Source organism: Pipistrellus hanaki (genome assembly GCF_964339955.1).
Source record: "Pipistrellus hanaki genome assembly, chromosome: 1".
NCBI classification, from domain to species: domain Eukaryota; kingdom Metazoa; phylum Chordata; class Mammalia; order Chiroptera; family Vespertilionidae; genus Pipistrellus; species Pipistrellus hanaki.
Window position 1 is genome coordinate 207951048 of NC_140503.1, and position 20171 is coordinate 207971218.

The window sequence follows — 20171 nt, forward strand, 5'->3', positions numbered from 1 at the left end:
CCTCTGGAGGCAGCGCCATCATGAGGGCTCACGGCAAAGACCTGGTGCCTGGTGTGTCTATGGGGACCCCACAGCTGACGGGCAGGTGTCCCCCAGGCCCTGCTGCGTGCTGCAGCCCGCCCCTGACCCCTGAGCATGCCCCCTCCAGCACACGCAGCCCCAGCTCTAGCACTTGTCATGCGTGTCACTGTTGTCTGATTCCAACCCTGCGGCCCTGAGTGGACCTGGAGCTCCGCTGGGACCAGAGGCCTCCTGAGTCAGCAGAGCCCCCAGGCCAGCCCTGCAGCCCTGCAGCCCTGGAGCTGGAGTGAGCACATGGCACCTGCCACATCAGGGCCATAAAGTTTACGGTCCCCTATTAACATTACGTGGTAACGTAATGGGGGGAAAGCTCATTAAACCAAAATAGAAATAAAAACCTCTCCCAATGTTTCCTGAGCGATGTGTCCTAATTCATCTCATATCCCGTGAGCGCCTGCCCCGTGCAGGGCCCTGGCACACAGACAGCACGGGCTTCTTCTCACAGGCTCAAAGGTGGACCAGGAAACAGAGCCCTGGGCGGGCTGGGTCTCTCCCATCCTCTCTCTCTCTCCTTTCTCTCTCTCTCTCTCTCTCTCTCTCTCTCTCTCTCTCTCTCTCTCTCTCTCTTTCTCTCACACACACACACATACACACACACACACACGCACATACCCTCACATACACGCACACACATGCACACACAGGAACACACACGCTCCTTCAGACAGCAGCAGCCGAGCACCGGCGCCAGGCGTGCGGGAGCAGATGACGGACTACCTTTGTTCTAAGGCCGCGGCGGGGAAGCCCGCGGCGGGGCCGGGGCTGGGGGACAGAAAGGGAGAGGCCAGTCCTCCTCAGCCTTTGGGGAAAGAGGGTGGACACAGCGTGGCCGAGACATACATGCCCGGCCCAGGCCAGGCCCAGGACAAACCGTCTCCCGGCCTCCGAGGGGAGGGCACCCTCCCACACACGGACCATTCCTATGCGGGCACCTCCACGTTCCTGGGCACCGGGCTGGGCAGCCTGGTCTCCCCACCCAGGAGGAGAGGCTGGCACGTGGAGTCGTATGCAACCTTAACGGCACGGGGGGATCGGTACCGCCAGGAAACACGTGTGTGTGTGTGTGTGTGTGTGTGTGTGTGTGTGTGTGTTTTCACCTGAGATCGCACCATTTCCTGGGAGTGGGGTTGCCTTTGCTCTGTAAGATCCCCTCAAAGCATCGTGGTCCTAGCAGCCTGGTGCCCTTCCTTTGTCTCCTAGCATTCGTGGTCCTAGCAGCCTCACAGCCCATCTCACCATGTCTACCCCCTCCTGACGCCACCCCGGGCACCCGGAGGCCCTCCGTCCATGCGTGCCGCACGGAAGGTAAATGCCCACATCGCACCGAGCGCTCTGTCATCGGCTCCACCGCTTCCTGAGGTGGAGGTTGGGGCTGTTCCCGGTAACTCGCTGTTACCAATCACAGCGCGAGGCCATTATCCTGCGCCTCACCTATCAATCAGCGGGTGAGGAATCTCCCCAAGGAGGAAGCCCGAGAAGGGCCTGGACCTTTCAGGCTGTGGCTCCTCTGGCAGAGGCCCTTCCTTCCAGCACACCCGCCCATTCCGAAGGCGGAGTGAAGAAAACAGTCCCCGTCGCCAGCCCAGCAGCCGGGGCTGGAGTTTGCACTGGGCTCTGCGGACACGAGCACAGTCTCCTCGGGAATAGCATCACGGCTTCCTGGCGCCCGTGCCCGATGTGAGCCCTGTGCTTCGGAGAAGCCGAGGACTCTTAAGTGAACGGTATTCCATTCAGTGACTCGTCCTGGCAGCAAAGGGGGGGGTGGGGGGTGGGGATGTACAACCGGCTCTCGTAAACGGGGAAGTAACCGTGAGGGACGCACACGGGGCTCATCTCGGGGATGGCACCCCAGCTCTCAGCGGCCAGAGTGCCCCCCGCCCGGAGGCCAGCCCACTCTGCTGTCTGCATGCCCCACCTGTGAGCGCAGAGCTAAGGGTCCCAGTGCTCATGCTGGCACCTGAGCCTCTGCAGTCAGTCCCACAGGGTAGGGAGGGCGGACACCGGGCCCCTCAGGCTGTGGTGACAGTAGCAGCTCTCATCTCTCACTGTGCCCCGCCCCCCGCCCCCCAGGCAGCCCCCCTCCTGTTCCTGGGCCCAGCAGGAGTGGCTCCGGCTTTTCCAAGGCGGCCTACGGCCTCAGGAATGGTTATGGCCTTTACAGGTTTACAGGCTTCCGCTGGGACCCCCACAAAATCATGGGGTCCCCGAGAGGCTGCCCCAGGCGGCGGGGTGAGGGCTGGGACTCGGGGTGCCGGGCTCCGTTCCCTCCCAGCTGTACCGCAGACATGCTGCCGGAGTCACCATGGCGGCCCGTCACTCCACCCTCCCACCCCCTGAGCCCGAGGCCGCCCTCCGAGGGACAGCAGGCCCCACGGCCTGGGCACCTCCAGCGTCCTTGGGAAATGGCCACCAGCAATGACAGTCGGCGTCACAGGTGTGTGCTGAGCCAGGAGCTCACGCCAAGCTCCGGGGACACGGGGACACCCTGGGCCGGCCAGGCTTTTCCTGTGACTCCGGCTTTCTGTGTGTTCCCGTCGGCCACCTCCGAGGTCGCCAGGCGAGTCAACACGGAGAGGTCTGTAAGCCTCGAAATACCAGACAATTTCACAACCGTAACTGCCGGCACCCGAGCAGCCTGCCCGTGCCACAGGCTGGGGACGGCAGCAGCCTTGTATCGGGGGGCTCAGAGCGAGAGGCCCCCCCACCCACCGCACCAGGGAGGTCTGACTGCTCCCCCAGAGCCTGGGCACCCTCCCCGATCGCAGGCTGCCGTCAGCACCCGTGGCTGTCTCTCCTGGGAACACTGAGCCCCCTGAGGGCCTGGACCCACGTGGATCCCGCTCTGCCGGGAGCCCTGAGCTGGGCCTGCTCGGCGCTCCCAACCCGGCGAGCGGCACAAACAGAACAGGAGGCAGTGAGGGGACAAAGGGAGGGGGGAGGCAGGGCCGTGGGCCGGAGGAGGCAATGCCTTCTGCATGAGCGAGCAAGCCATCCCGGCCCGGCTGGTGCTCCCGGGGCCTGGACCGCATCCAAGGAGGCTGGGAGGAACACCCCACCCCGCCCGCCGGTCACCGCCGGTCACCGCCGGTCATCGCTGGTCACTGCCGGTCACTGCCGGTCACCGCCGGTCATCGCCAGTCACCACCGGTCATCGCCGTCCATCTCCGTCAGGCCAGCTGAGAGGACAGCCAGGGCCTGCGCCTGAGCTGCCAATCCCCGGGAAGGAGCCCGGGGCCTCGCCGGCCAGGCTGCCTGCCATGAGTGCCCATGACCTTGGCCAAGTGAGAGAAAGCGGGCGGCCTCGGAGCTCTGGCCGGGGTCTCTCTGGTCTGGACGGGCCAGGAGGGAGGTTCGGGGTTTCCTGAGTGGAGGAGCATCTCACCTGGGCCAGCACTTTCCACGCTCCCGTGGGGAGGAGCCGGACGGACCACTGTTCTCATTACCCAGAAGGGAAAGGCTTAGCAGCAAAGCACGCTTCCCACGAGCTGGTGCAGCTCGGAAGGGGCCAGCACAGCCTGCCCCTTGGCTCCGAGTCCTGGCATCGTTTCCCCTGAAACCCCGTGCTCTGGCTCTGCCCGGCTCCCTCCGTCCTCTCCTAGAAAAGCCTGCACCGAGGCTGGATGGCCCTTCCACGCCAGCACCGCCTCCTGCCATGCACAGTGCCCCTGTGAGCAGCGAGCTGGGCCCTTCAGAGGACCCCGCCCTCAGAGGGCGGGGGAGCGGGCCTGGTGCTGTCTGAGGCCCCGCCCCTGCACCCAGGTCCTGGCCACCTGCAGAAGGCAGGCAGGTGCCAGCCTGCGGGGAGAGGGTCCCAGCAGCTGAGGACAGAGAGTGCAGGATCACCCCAGATCTGCTGCGGGCTCTCTGGAGCCTCAGTTTCCTTCGCCGCCAGATGAGAACATTACGGGGTCCGAGATGGTTCTGGGGGTGCATTTCTGACCCGAGGTGCAGCTCCTGGTGCTCGGCAGATGGCAGAATTAGCCTTATCCTCACCGTTAACTGTGCCACGTCCGTCTCTGCGCCACACTGTTTATAAGGAAGTTTCCCCGCCCAGCTGGTGCTGCTCAGTAGGAGGGCCTCAGCCGGGCACCGAAGGGCCGAGGGTTCATGCCAGTCAAGGGCATACACCTGGGCTGCAGGTTCCTCTCGGCCCCGCGGGGGCTTATGTGGGAGGCAACCGATCAATGTGTCTCTCTCACATCCATGCTTCTCTCTCTCTCCCTCTCTCCCTCTCTCCCTCCCTCCTCCCCGTCCACTTTCTCTAAAAATCAACAGAAAAAATAACCTTGAGTGCGACTAACAAACAGATAAAAAATGTAACAAAATAAGTACGTTTCTCCTTGTTTGTAAATAAGCCAGGAGCCCCATGGGAGCCAGGTGCTGGGGCAGGGTTCCCCGCCAGCAAGCCCTTCAACCCTCGGCTGCCCCGACTCAAGCTCTTCCCTGTAAGCTGGGACGTCGCACCTGCCCTCCTTGCTCACCTGCAGCAGAGGGCAGAGGGCAGAGGGCAGAGGGCAGAGGGCGGAGGGCAGAGGGCAGAGGGCAGAGGGCAGAGGGCGGAGGGCAGAGGGCAGAGGGCAGAGGGCAGAGGAGGAGCAGCGGCAGGATGCACATGAAAACACTGTCTAAGCAGAGAGCTTTCCAGCCACACATACATGCCGTGGGTCCCAGCTGGGAAACCCCCGCAGATCCCGGTGGACTCTGGGAGAAGAGCCAGCTCCCCCTCCCTGAACTCTGTGACTACTCCCCCTGCCTGCCACCCCTCCTCCCCTACCCCCGCACCCTCCATCTGCCGAGAGGGCTGCCCTGACCCCTACTCCACCCGTCCCATCAGGCCGCTCTCCAATTACTCACCCACGGGACGCAGGCCCCAAGGGCTGTGCTGTCTCTGCATCTGTGTCCCCATCACCAGCTGGGCCAGCCTGGCCTCCCGGCCTGGACTGGCTCCCGCAGGGCCCGGTGTGGGATGAGCTGGGGGCGGGCTGTCTCAGGCAGGCACTGTCTCCTCCCACCCGTGGCTCCTCCCCCGAGGGCTCAGGTGCGCTTGGGAAAGCGGAGAGGCAGGGATGTCCTTCTGCCCCCGCCCTCACCCCCCACCCCTGTCCACACCGAGGAACCTTCCTGGGAGGCCTGGGCATGAGCCAGGGTGGCTGTCAGAGCCCCCTTCAGGCCAGAAAAAAAATTCCAAACGTGGGGATGCTGGGGACAAGCCTGCAGGGGGGAGGGGTGGGAACTGGAGGTCAGGGGAGGTGTCGGGAGGGAGAAGGGGTGCAGAGGAGGGAGGAAGGGGGCTGCCTCCTCACTTTCCCTCTAAAACTGGAGAGACAACGTGGAGCAGGGCTGAGAGTGGACTCCAGGACCAGCCCCCTCTCGCCTGGGCCCCTGGACAGTTCACGGAGCCTCTCTGTGCCTCAGTTTCCTCGTCGGTAAGGAGAGATGGAAGTGGGCTCCTCACTGGGCAGCTGTGACGGTGAAAGGACCTCAGGGTCCTGGTCAGCACCAGGATGTGTCTGCTGCTGAGTTTCAAGTTCATGAACCCTCAGACCCATGGATCCTCACTGCCCTGGCCCACAGGGCCACCTGCCATCCCGGGAGTGTGCACCTGGCTCACAGCCCCACCTCCAGCTCATCCCCATGTCACCACTGTCTCTGTTAACCTTCTGCTCAAATATCATCAGTATGAATGTCTCAAGTAGGAGAAATAAGCAATAAATATGTCTTACAGCAGAACTCCAGAATCCCAAAGACAAAGAGAGATCCTAAAAGCAATGAGGGAGAAAGGCAGGGGGGGGGGGGGGGGGGGAGGCCAGGAAATTACCTAAAATATGTGGCAATTACATCAACAGAAGGAGCTTGATAGAAGCCAGAAGACAATGGAATAACATGGTCACATTACTGAGAAGAAATAGCTGAGGATCTAGAATTCTATACCCAGCTAATGATCACTCAATAATGAAAACAAAATAAAGACATTTTCAGGGAAAGACTAAGAAGGTTTCCTTCTAAAATGCCTTGCTGATAAAATACTAGCAAAATAAATAAAAAATAATAGCAAAAAACAAACAAACAAGAAAAAAAAAACCCCACACACACAAAAAAAGTGCTCTGGAGAGAACAAAATTAAACCCAAAAGGAAAAAAATTAAACACAAGAAGAAACGGTAAGCAAAGAAATTGGCAATCTAAACAACTATTGACTATATAAAATAATAATGACTACTTTGAGAAGTATAAAAATTCAGGATGAAAATATATTACTGGACAATATGAAAGATACAAAAGGAGATATCAGAGCTAAAGCCTTCTAGAATCCTGTGTACAGGAGGAGGTAGAAATATAAGCTAGGAATGCACCTTGAAACTTTAAAGACCAGTGGTGCTCCCTGGCCGGTGTGGCTCAGTTGGTTGAGCGGCGTCCCATGCACCTAAAGGTTACCGGTTCGATTCCGGTTGGGGCCTGGGTTGTGGGCTCGATCCCCAGGAGGAGCAAGAGGCAGGAGGCAGGAGGCAGCCAATCTATGTTTCTCACATGGATGTCTTTCCCCCCTCCCTTCCTCTCTCTCTAAAATCCATAAAAGCATATTTTAAAAAGGGCAGTTGCTAAGAGAAGAGGAATATCATATACACCTGGGTGGTGGGTAGAATAAAGAAAACTTAACCAGTTTAATAGAAAGCAAGAGAAAAACGAGGAGCATGGCAAAGGCAAGGTTAAATAATAGACACAAAACAAGATGACGGAAATAATTATATCAGTTATTACAGTAGTTATACATGGACTAAACTCTCCGCTAAAAAGGCAAGGATCACCTCACTGGGTTTCTAAAACTCATGCCATCACCAGAGACATTCCCAAAGCATGACGGCAGAGAAAGGCTGAAGGGAAACTTGTACAAAGCAAATACTGACCAAAATCAATTCCTTTTCCTTATTAAACCAAACAGACTGGAACACATACACCGTTATTACGAATAAAGAGGGTCACTGCCTCGTGTCTGACAGAGATCGATAGTCTGACAGAGAAATGCCAGCCTTGTATGCACTGAGAATAGAGCCTAAAACGCACAGAGTACAGTTAAGAAAATTAGAGAGATTGCTAAACCTGCCACAACAGCTGTACATTTAAACACATCTTCCTCAAACTTGACAGACCACACACAAGGAGACAAATGGAGACAAATTTGAAGAACACATTTAACAAGTTTGGTGTAAATATATATTTACAAGTTTGTATATATATATATATATATATATATATATATATATATATATCCAATACCAAGCATATTAGTTAGTATTGGTAAAATATATATATATATATATATATATATATATATATATATATATATATATATATATATATTTTTTTTTTTTTTTTTTTTTTCTTACCAATACTAAATGCATATTATTTTTAAAACGGGTGGGCTATTTGCCAGCAGTGACCATATTGTTGGGAACAGAGCCCGTCCTCACCAGGAAAAGGGACACTGAGGGGGACAGGGCGTCCCTGGAGCCAGGCCCTTTCTCCCTGGCCTCCGCATCCTCAGGGAGATAGCGGAGTTAATCCAGCCCCGAGGCTCAGGTACCTGAGCCGTCGTCTGGGTCCCTCCCAGCTGTAATTCCGCTCATTATCGCACGGATGATGACGGGGTTCCTCGCTCACTGTAAAAACCTGTCAGACCCGCGCTCGGCGGGACGTCCGCTTTCTTTCCCTGTTTATCGCTGAAGACGAATGACGCCTCTTTCCGCCTCGGCTTCCCCCTCGTCCTCCCGATCTGCCCCGGAGACAAACGGCCCACTCATCCCCAAGCGCCCTCCTCCCTCTTCCGTTTCTCCGCGCCCTGGATTTATGAAAGGGACAGGAGAAACCCATCACCGCGCGCCCCTCAGGCCCCGTCCACCCCTGACAGTGACCTCCCACACATCCCGCTCCCCGCCCCCGCCCCTCCCATCCTTTCTCCACCCCGGTCCGGGTCCCAGTGGCCCTCCCTCTGGTGGGAGCTGCCCTGGGGCTGCAGGGGCAGGTGGGGCAGGTGCCCACTGGGCCGCCCTCTCCCGGCAGTGGAGCCTGGACCATGGTCTCTGCTGCTCAGGATCCAGGCCATGGGGGCTCTGCTCTGCCGGTCAAAGGCTTTTTTTAAAATCGGTTTTCTGTTTCCAGGCTGCACAGCTGGAGCATCTGGCAAATGTCTGTTGGGGGGGGGCAGGGAGGACTACCAGATGTTTGAAGCTCCTCCCTCCCCTCCCCAGTAACTGCCCCTTATTTTGTCTCTGGCCCAGGCAGAGGGCATCCTTGTCCGAAGTAGCAGGTCTGACTGGCCTAAGAGATGAAGGGGTTTGACCGAGGCCGCGCAGCCAGGACTGGGGTCTGGCCCTTTTGCCACGGCTCACACCACTTCACACTCACCGTTACCCGCTCCCCCTCCCCCGCTCCCCTCTGGGACCCGTAGTGATGGGGGGCTCACATTTATCTGTTGGCATTCATTCACGCACTGACCCTCCCACACTGCGGTGTGCCCAGGCCGGTCTACCACAGGACGCCAGGCCCGCAGTGCACACGGCCTCCGCCCCACGAGTGAGCCCTGCCCAGCACAACCGACTGCTCCACGCTCTTCCTCCCACGAGGCCTCACTGCAGCCTTGGGGGCAGCCTCTCCCCATCTTAGACGAGGCGGAGGGAAAAATAAGGACTTACCCAAGGTCCCTCAGGGGTCAGGACCCAGGTTGGCCCGACCCCAGAGCCGGGCTTTCCCTAGTTCACGGGGACTCTTCCAGCCTCAGCAACGGTGTGTGTGTGTGTGTGTGTGTGTGTGTCCCAAACTTCCTGTCCTTCCTGTGTCCTGGTCTCAGTCTCCAGAATGTCCTGTGTGCCGATGGTTACTTTTCAGAGGGGGGCTCGGCTCGACTGCACACACGTTCACGAGCGCTGGGCATCCATAGGCACCCAGGAAAGGCTGGTCTCGGGGGCCCTGTCCCGGCTGTCTGGGGGCACAGCAGGGAGCGGTGGCCGTGGGTTTGAAATCAGAGAGGCAGGGGGGTGGGGCGGGTACAAACCGACTGAAATGGACACACCGCCTGAGAAGCAACAGCCATCCGTGCCGGACAGACCACCAGCAGCACCCACAGAGCTAAGGTCAGACCAGGGCGGCCCGAGGACAGGCCAGGGGGTGGGGGTCAGGCTGGACCCCGGGGGCCGGACCTGGCCTTCGCCAATCCCTGGATGGCATGGCAGGTGACACATCCGTCTGCTCCAAGCCGCAGCTTCAACACCGGTTTCTTGGCATCATTATATCAAACGTGGCAACTGCAAAGGCCTTTGAGAATTTCCAGCTTAAATAAATTCGCCCCAGATATGGATAACTAGAGGCCCGGTGCACAAAATACACGCATAGGGAGCGTCCTAGGCCTGGCTGGTGATCAGGGCTGATCTGTGGGTTGATGGGGTGGGGGAGGGGGTGGGGGACTGGCAACAGCCTTGGCCATCCTGGGGCCTGTGGGCTGGAGGCAGCTTCTGCATTGAACGTCTGCCCCCTGGTGGTTAGTGTGCGTCATAGCAACTGGCCGTTCTGCCATTTGGTCGATTTGCATGTTAGGCTTTTATTAAATAGGACACTATCACACATTTGATGCGAACTTGATACGTGCCAGAGCCTGTTCTAAGTGACATATTTAGCTCGCAGGTGAGCGAATAGGGCGGTGCTGACATCATCTCCACTTTATTTGGGTAAATGGTGGGCTTTGAGGCCCAGAGGGATCAACTGGCCTCGCCCGCAGCCAGTGAGCGGCCCGAGAGTCTCGCTCTGGACTCCATGACCCACCCCCACTCTCCTGCCCCTGAAATGGTGAGAAGCGCCCTTCACGGTCACTGTCCACGTGTGATCTCACGGCGTCGGAAACGAGCACTGCTTCATGTGAGATTCCGCTGCTTTGTTCACTCGGCGTTTTCCGGTGTCCCGGATGTGCACGGATTAATACACAGGAGCGGGACACGGTGGAGGGAAGTGCCCCTTGGGGCCCGCGGTGCCGGTGTGGTTCGCACGGGGCACATCATAAAGGCCATGACCTCATTCTATGATAGCTCCCCAGGCACCGGGGGAGCTCGGAGCCCGACAGGGCTACCCCACAGATGCCCCCCCACACCCCCTCCCCCGTCCTCACGGCGAGCCGCTCTCTCCGGTACCCTTGTCCCCAGGTGCGGCAGGCTGCCCACGGCGGCCACCTCTTCCCGGACACTCCAGGCCGACAGGCCCTGCGGTCTCTGTGTGGTTTCTGTCCATTCCCGCTCCGTAAGCGCCGAGTTTGCCGGCTCCATGTGAGATCCTCACACCTCCCTTTGGGGGTCGCTGGGGCTGCATATTTGGGCTGATGTCCCGGCAGCCACAGGTGCAGCCTGGGGCCTGTGGTGCCTTTTCCAGACAATTCCGTGGAGTGTTGGGGGGTCAGGGAGGAAGATCATAGTAAAGCCGACCTCAGCCCTGCACCCCAGCTGTGTGGTCTTGCTCCATTCACTTCCTGGGGCCACTGGGACCCTGCCACGGCCCACGGCGGTACAGTGAGGGGGCCGGAGTTCACCCCGGCATCTCCGCCCCACAGCCCGCCCTCAGCTTTGTAATGACAGCCTTAACAAAACGCCCGTGGCCCCGTCACTTGATGTGCATCAGGAGGTGCTCGGGGCTGAGAATTTTATTTTTTAATATATTTTTATTGATTTCAGAGAGGAAGGGAGAGAGAGAGAGAAACATCAATGATGAGAGAGAATCATGGATCGGCTGCCTCCTGCACGCCCCACACTGGGGATGGAGCCTGCCACCCAGGCACATGCCCTGACGGGGAACCGAACCTGACCTCCTCATTCACAGGTCGGCGCTCAGCCGCGGAGCCACGCCGGCGGGCAGGGCTGAGAACTTTAAAGCCTTCCGGTGAGGCAGGCCTCCCCGTGCCCTCGGGCCCGGCCACGGCAGAAAGGAGCGAGTGGCGAGGGTAGAGGTTTCCCGGGGCCAGCGCTCTGCTTGTCGGCCTGGCGACCGCCCACATCTCGCCCACCCCCTCCAGCGAGCATTGAGGGCAGCTCGGCACACGGTGCCCCGGGGCCTCGGAGGTCCTTTCCCTCCCACGGGAGCCCCCAAAGTGGCTGCATCCGATCTGTAACTGATACCACCCCCCATGCCAGCAGGTCTGTCCCTCTGACGCCGATAAGATCAGGGCTGCTGCATGCAAATCCCAGAGGGTCCGCAGGTGAGCCCTCCGCCAGCCCCGGCCCACGCCAGCCTCCTGCCTGCACTGGGCGCTCAGAACTGCTGCACGAGACATGGCGGAGCCAGCTGTCGCCATGCAGGGGCCTCTCCAGGCACCCCCCTCTGTGCACCCCAGGACCCCGTTAATACTCTATTACCCTCTCTGACCTGAAGGCCTGTGCTCACCCGGGCAGTGCTTCCTCTTTCTAACCAGAGCCGGTGGTCAGTGAGTGCCAGACAGGGAGCGAATGAACCAGTGAAGAAGTGAGTGAAGGAGTGAGTGAGTGAGTGAGTGAAGGAGTGAGGAAGTAAAGGGGTAAAGGAGTGAAGGAGTGAATGAATGAATGAGTGAAGGAGTGAGTGAATGAGTGAGTAAATGAGTGAGTGAGTGAATGAGTGAGTGAGTGAGTGAGTGAATGAGTGAAGGACTGAGTGAGTGAGTGAATGAGTGAAGGAGTGAGTGAGTGAGTGAGTGAGTGAAGGAGTGAAGGAGTGAGTGAATGAATGAGTGAAGGAGTGAGTGAGTGAGGACAGTCCTGGAACAAGCCAGCCTGGCCCTCTGGTCCAGATCTGCCACTCGCTAGGAGGGCCAAGGTGACAGCAGCTGCCCTGCACCCAGCAGCGGAACAACAACCTCAGGACAGACATGCCAATGCGGCGGAGGAAAGACGGCTCTATCTGCAGGCTGGGCCTAGTGGCGATGGTGCGGATAAACGCCTGTGCGGAGTGGGCTGAGACAGATGGCCTGCAACAAGCACAGTCCTCCCAACAGAGAATTCCCAAAAGCAGAGTCTGAGGCTGCCATCCTCCCTCCCTCTCCCTCCCCCCCTCCCTCCCTTCCTGCTGATTTCCCAGCTCAGTCCCACCTTCCTGCTGCCAGGGGTAAGGATGGGGGCGGGGAGGGGCCCTGGGTTAGCCCCCAGCTCCCCTCCTGCTCTCCTCTGGATCATTCCCCCCGCAAAGCAAACGTGAAAAGGAGAGGAATACTCTCACCAGCAGAATTTGTACGTGGGACAACCAGTTCCAGTAAAACCTGTGCTTGGAAACACCAGTAAGAGAAAACTGAGCAACTAACTCATGCATGTCTTCAACAAACCTTACCGAGTCCCTAGTAGGTACCAGGCACTGTTATAGGCACTGGGGTGCGGACACACACACACACACACACACTCATACACACACACACACACACACACTCACACACACACTCACACACACACACACACTCACACACACACTCACACACACACACACTCACACACACACACACACACTCACACACACACACACATACTCACACACACACACACACATACACACACACACACACACACTCACACTCACACTTACACACACAAAACTCAATGTGCTGAAGGTGGTAGAAAGTGGTTGAGCCATGCTGATAGGGATTCACACACACTCACACTCACACTTACACACACTCACACTCACACTCACACACACACACACACTCACACACACACTCACACACACACACACTCACACACACACTCACACACACACACACACTCACACACACACTCACACACACACACACTCACACACACACTCACACACACACACACACTCACACACACACACACACACACACTCACACACACACACACACTCACACACGCACTCACACACACTCACACACACACTCACACACACTCACACACTCACACACACACACACACACTCACACACACACACTCACACACACACACACATACACACACACACACACTCACACACACACACTCACACACACTCACACACACACACTCACACACACACTCACACACACTCACACACACACACTCACACTCACACACACTCACACACACACACTCACACACACTCACACACACACTTACACACACAAAACTCAATGTGCTGAAGGTGGTAGAATGCTGATAGGGATTCACACACACTCACACTCACACTCACACTTACACACACTCACACTCACACTTACACACTTACACACACTCTCACACACTTACACACTCACACACTCACACACTCTCACACACAAAACCCAACATGCTGGAGGTGATAGGAAGTATAATATTTGGGTCGTGTTGATGGGGGATTCACACACTCACACACACACACACAGTCTCACACACACACACAGTCTCACACACACACACAGTCTCTCACACACACACAGTCTCACACACACACAGTCTCACACACCTGGGGGGGAGGGGGGGGAGAACACAGGAGCTGGGCTCATGCTCAGCTCTTCCTCTTGCCCGTGGCCGCATAGCCCGTGGAGAGGCTCCTTTTGGCCGTGGAGCGTTGAGTCTGGGCGAGGATGGAGGAGGCACTGCATGCCCAGTTCACCCTCCTGAGTGCCACGAGCCCTGGCCCTAGGAGACCGTGGTGATGGGGGCGGACGGAGTAGGGAGCGGCCAGAACACAGCCCTCAGCCTAAAGCAGAGGCTCCCCACTGAGCCCAGCCCATCACCCCCCCCCCCCCATCAGCCTGTGGACCCGAGGGGGGAGAGTGGATGCTGGAGGTCGCTGAGCTGGCGCTGGTTTGCCATGAGGTGTTATGGAAGCTACAGCTGATGGGCACAGAGACGTTAAGTGACTCACCTGGGGACACACAGCCTGCAGGCAGCAGCCCGACTTCCTGCCCAGGCTCCCTCTCTCCGCTCTCCGCTCGGGCTGGGCTGGGGATGCGGACTCAGGCCATTTGGAGGTAAAAGGGAGAAAGGAGCGGCCTCCCTGGGCAGCAGCCTGGTCGCCGGGGAGCCGGGACCCCTGAGGGGACTGTGCCAGGCCAGGCCCTCAGAAGGCCGGGCCCTGAGTCAGGCTCCGCAGTGCGGGGAGTCGGGGGCAGGGCGGGGCGGGGGGCTGGGGGGGGGCGCACACGGAGGAGGCCTGGGCCCCTGCCCCTCCCAGCCCTGCCTCCGGAGTCGGAGGCTCCGGGAGCCTGGGCACATCACCAGAAAGCACCCCTCCAGGGGTGGCAGCCATGGGCCTTTGTGGACTCCCAGAAGCCTCTGCTTCCTCCGCACGCACAGCCTGCAGACCGGGAGGGGGCAGGGAAGCCAGCCTTTGCCCCAGACGGAGCTCTGGTCACACGTAACCCCACAGCCGCCCTGGAGAGCGAGGAGCGTGGCTGCTGGGCTCCTGCCCACAGGGAGCCCCACCTGCAGCCGCCGGGAGCCTTCTCTGCCTGCCAGGCCGCAGCACACAGTAGGCGCGCAGCAGTCCGTGTGTGCCCGGTGAATAAGCAACAGTAACAGCAGGGGACTGGCCACTCGAGGCCACTGGAACTTAACGCGCCAGCTTCTGTCTGCAGGCAGGTGTGTGTGTGTGTACGTGTGTGGTAGCACGTGTGTGCATATATGTGTGCATGTGCGTGTGTGTGTGTGTGTGAGTGTGAGTGCGCTGAGGATACTGATTCCGGGTTTGGGTCCAGTGAGAGGCAAACACCAGGGTGGCCCAGCCTTGGAGATGGGGAGGGGGCAGAGCAGCAGTGGAGACAGCCCAGCCCCCACCCCGTTCCCCACCTCCAGCCTCGCACCTGCTTCCTGTCGCAAATCACTCCCAGCCTCCGGGAGACAAGCTGCTCGTCTTAGCGGCTCGGCCCTGGGGAGCACTTGGCTGAGATCTATAGCGGGGGGACTGGAGGGTGTGTGCGTGTACATGTGTGCGTGTGCGTGTGAGTATGTGAGTGTGTGTGCGCGCGCGCGCGCGCGCGTGTGTGTGTGTGTGTGTGTGTGCGTGTGCGCGCGCGTGTGTGTGTGTGTGTGTGCCCGCTGTGTGTGCTGGGGAGAGAGGTGGGCGGGGTGAGGGAGGAGGAAGGGCAGAGCTTCAGGGAGTAACCCGAATGATGGGGGTCTGAGCTGGGCGGTGGGCAGGGGGTCGGGCTTTGGGGCGGGGCAGGCACGTGCAGGGCGGAGAGCTTTGTAGAACCAGACGGAGCCGCCCGCCTCTCACGGAGCCCGCCCAGTGCACCTGTGTCCGGGCTGATGGACCCGAGGGCCTCCACCATTTGTCCAGGGACAGTGGTGGTGCCGCGGTGTGCGTGCCGGCTCGGGGTGCGGACTGGGGGCGGGAAAAAAGGAGAGGCGTCTCTGTCCTCTAGGACCCGCGGCCCCATCGCCACGGCTCAGGGGCCCAGATCGGACACATTGTCCTCCCTGTGGCCTGTCAGCCTCCACAGACCAGCTGGGCCGCATCCTGCAGGCCGGCCGGCCATGCTGTCTGCTCTCTCCCCGGCCCGGTGTTCTGGCCTTAGGCCCCGGGAACAGGATGAAGAGGACGGGACGGTGAGGGGGGGTGAGGGGGCGGGGGGCGGCCAGCTGCCACGCTGCTGAGCCAGCAGCAGCACGGGGCGCAGATGCGGCGTCTCGTCCCGGGAGCTCGCACCCGGCCTCGGTGGGGAGGCGACAGGGCCATCCATTACAGGGCCCTGAGCGGGGACGGAGGCTCATCAATCACCTCCGGAGCCACAGCCGCTTATTAACGGAGCTGTGCTCGGCCACACTGGGTGCCTCCCGCCGCCACGGTGTGCTGACGGCGATGGCGGGCAGGCCCCGGCTCCCCTCCCCCGGCTCTGTCCCGCCTCCGTGAAGGCCGGCAGGGCCTCCCAGCCAGGGCAGCCCGGTCAGTGCACCCGGGGTCAGGACCTGCTCGATGACCAGGCGGGAGCGGGCACACGGGAGCCCGCACGCCGGCCCGCACACCGGGAGCCACTGCAGCGATGCACCACATGGGCCAGCTGGCCACAGCGGCAGAAACCATTTGTCAAACCGGCTGCCAGCAACCAACGACCGTGGCCTCCCTGGGGGCCTGGCCAGGCCCTGTGGAGCGGGCATCCTGAGCCCAGTGAGGTGAATGCACCACACACTCTCACACACACACTCACACACACACTCACACAGTCACACACTCACATTCACACTCACACACACACACACTCACACACTCACACACTCACACACTCACACACACACTCACTCACACAGTCACACACTCACATTCACACTCACACACACACACTCACATACTCACACACTCACACACACACACTCACACTCACTCACACACACACTCACACACACTCACTCACACAGTCACACATTCACACTCACACACACACACTCACACACTCACACACACACACACACTCACACACACTCACATACACACACACACACTCACAGACACACACTCACACACACTCACACTCACACACACACTCACACACACACACACACACTCACAGACACACACTCACACACACACACTCACAGACACACACTCACACACACTCACACACTCACACACACACTCACACACACACACACACTCACACATAGTCACACACACTCGCTCACACACATACACACACTCACACACACACTCTCTCTCTCTCTCTCTCACACTCTCTCTCTCTCTCTCTCTCTCTCTCTCTCTCACACACACACACACACACACACACACACACACTCTCTCTCTCTCTCTCACACACACACACACACACACACACACACTCTCTCTCTCTCTCACACACACACTCTCTCTCTCTCTCTCTCTCTCACACACACACACACACACACACACACACACACACTACGGCAGGCCCCCCCTGGGCTTTAGGCCCATCAGACGGGAGGTGGGCCTGGCCGGCGGCCAAGCAGGAAGTGCTAAGTGCTCCTCTCCCTGCTGCCTGGCTCCTCCTGCCCATGGAGGCGTGAGGGGCCGTGTCTGCCCAGCAGGCCTTTTCCTGAGCCAGGGCAGGTGAGAGGCGGGCTGGGCCACCTGGTCTCCCGCCAGGTCCCCGTCCTTCAGGCTCCTGAGAGGCAGACACACCGAGACAGAGCGGCCCAGCACAGTGTGGCCCGTGAGGGAGATCGGGGAGGGCTTTCTGTAGGAAGTGCTCGCCGAGGTGGGCCCTGGAGGTGAGCGGCGGCTGACCAGGGACCGAGACCTTGCAGGCAGGGATGGGGTCGGGTAGGAAATGGGGGTGGGCACCTGTGTCTTTCTGTGACCACCATGTGGAAGGTGCCAGAAGGCATCCCACTGTGCCTCTCCTGTCCCAGTTAACATGTATTTTTAGTACAGGGGAACATTTTTTTAAAAATTCAGAAGGCAGAGGAGTCTACAGTGCAAATCCCCTCCCAACCGCCTCCCAGTTCCCACCCCAGGGGTTTCCTATGGGCCTTCCCGAGACGGCCTCTCTATTCTAAGCAGACACACACACACATGCACGCATACACATGTACACACACCCTCTCTCCCCCGATGGCGGCGTGCGCCACGCTCTGCCCCGCACCTGCTTTAACAGCTGGATTGCACCTGAGACCAGGCGCTCCTCCCTCACGGCTTGAACAGCCGCATTGTTCCCCGGTGGGTGGATGTTACCGGCCCCTCTCAACGCCCATCTGCGTGTCTCCGGTCTTGGCTGGTGCTGACATGACCGTGCCTGCGTGCACATCTGTTCACACACGTGTGCGGGCCCCTGAGGGGAAGCTCCCAGGGGAGGAATCGCCGGGTCCCCGCTGAGCGGCACTTGTCTGAGAGTCCTGGCCCCCCCACGCCCTCCCCACTCTGCACGTGTCCAATTTAGCTCCCCAATGCAATGCGTGGGGGTCCCTGCTGCCCCCAGCCCTCCCAGCACCCACCAGTGTGCTGATTCCACTCAGCACTTACCTTCTGAGCCCCCGCCGTGGGCTGGTGTGGTTTGAGGCCCACAAGCCAGACATCGGAGTGGGGGGAGGAGGGTCAATGAGTAGGTGTTTGCTTCCTGACCCCAATGAGGGACCGTCTGAGTGTCATCCCGCAGGTGCGTGGGCCTGCGTGGCCTCCGTGCAGGGGCGCTGGGGTCTGCCCACTTGCAGCAGGCTCGGCAGGGAGCGGCTGTGCACACTCCTCCACCGGGGCACACCCAGGGCCTTTGCGCATGCTGTTCCCTCTGCTGTGACACCCTTCCCCCCCTCGCCCAGGTGTTGACCACCTCATTGGGCCTCGGGGCCTTGCCCAGCCAGCCATGCCTTCCTGGAGCTGGGCAGAACCGGCCCTGCCCTTCAGCACACATCTTGTGGCACCCATGATGTGTCTGCATGTGCCTCTCCGTGGGACAGACCGACATGGACTCGTCTCTCCACCTCACACAGGCTGCTTGGCACACACTGGGTGTCCGCCCGTGCTGAACAGGTGGACCGATTAGAAAGTCCTGACGGGCTTTTATTGTTTTAAAATGCAAAATATAGAATGCAAAATATAGAATGCAAAATATAGAATGAGAACTGGGGGTGAGGTCCCAGGGGCGGGAAAGTAACAAACGGTTCCCAAGGCGGACAGTGTTCGGCGCTGTGAGTCCAGCCCGGGGCCTCCCTGCCCGGCTCTGCGGACATGTGGGCGAGGCGGCTCTGTCCGGGGGCCACCGTGCATTGTGGGATACTCAGCAGCATCTTTGGCTCCTTCCCATGAGAGGCCAGTAGCGGCTTCCTGGTTGTGACAACAAAAACGTCTCCAGCCGTTGCCAAGTCTGCCTCCGCGGGACAGCGACAGGACCGAACTGAGAACCCAGGGCCAGCACGGGTAGGGTTGAGTCCAAGAAGCATGCCCTTTTCTGCCCTGCATTTGCCAAAGCCAAACCGCTCGACATTGGCAAGGCCCGCCCAGGGCTCCTGTCAAGCTCTGACCATCTCCACAGCCCCCAAAGCAGGACCACGTGCCCTGGCCCCGGGCCCCAGCTGCTGCCCGTCTCTTCAGGCGCCTGAAGGCTCGGCGTCCAGTCCTGAGGGCCCGCAGGCGGCCGGGAGTGGGCAGCGGGGGTCACAGCTCCAGTGGGGACTCAGTGACCCGGCGGCTGCCGCGGACGCTCCGGCTGAGCTCCCGGTGGAAGGCCAGGATCCTGGCGGGGCTCCGCAGCTCGGAGGGCGGGGGGCCAGCGGCCTGGGGGCCCGGGCAGGACACGCCGCCTCTGTCCAGCAGACGCTGTGCAGGGAGTCCCGACGCCTCCGCGGCCACGGTCGGGCGAGGTCCAGGATCGGGTGCCGGCCCCGGAGGCAGGGGAGGCTGGAGGCGAGAGCATCGTGACAGGCCTCTGCTCCCCGCGCCCCTCGCTCCCACACTTTCCCGGGGGCAGATGGCGAGGAAGCTGCCATTTCCCAGCACTTCCCGTGCCCGACCCCAAACACGCCTCCCCCTGAGCTCACGTCCTTCTGCTGAGCTCCCTGAGGCCCACCCCATCCCCGGGCACAGGTGAGCAGAGGAGACGGGGGCCCATGTCACCCAGATGCCTGCCCAGACACTGGTGGGAGACCCCCTGGAGCCGATGTCCTCTGCAAGCCTCCTTGTTCCCAGTGACAAGAGCGGTGACCCTTCCCATCAGGAGGAACCATGGTCTCCGGGACACCAGCCTCCTGCCCAGCCCTGCCCTGCCCTGCCCAGCCCTGCCCTGCCCAGCTCTGCCCAGCCCTGCCCTGCCCTTCCCAGCCCTGCCCTGCCCAGCTCTGCCCAGCCCTGCCCTGCCCTGCCCTGCCCAGCCCTGCCCTTCCCAGCCCTGCCCTGCCCTTCCCAGCCCTGCCCTGCCCAGCTCTGCCCAGCTCTGCCTAGCCCTGCCCTGCCCAGCCCTGTCCAGCCCTGCCCTGCCCTGCCCTTCCCAGCCCTGCCCTGCCCTGCCTTTCCCAGCCCTGCCCTGCCCAGCTCTGCCCAGCTCTGCCTAGCCCTGCCCTGTCCTGCCTATCCCTCCCATCCCTGCCCACATCGGTTTTCTCTGAATTCAGAGAGCTGCCCCGGCCCTGACCGAGGCGGCCATTTTGGACCAAACCTCTGGGAAGGACGATGGGGAAAGCTGAACGAAATGTAACAGAAGAGCTCTCTGCA

General features: G+C 60.0%; 1 protein-coding gene across 1 annotated transcript in view; it reads right to left on the bottom strand.

Moving 5' to 3' along the window:
- Positions 1 to 18567: 18567 nt before the first annotated feature.
- Positions 18568 to 20171, bottom strand: part of LOC311621434 (uncharacterized protein C4orf50) — a 35202-nt gene continuing 33598 nt past the window's right edge. Inside the window, exon 14 of the mRNA XM_084881470.1 lies at positions 18568 to 19361. Within this exon, the coding sequence (XP_084737596.1) occupies positions 19119 to 19361 (243 nt within the window). The 3' untranslated portion in view covers positions 18568 to 19118. The remainder of the gene's footprint in view (positions 19362 to 20171) is intronic.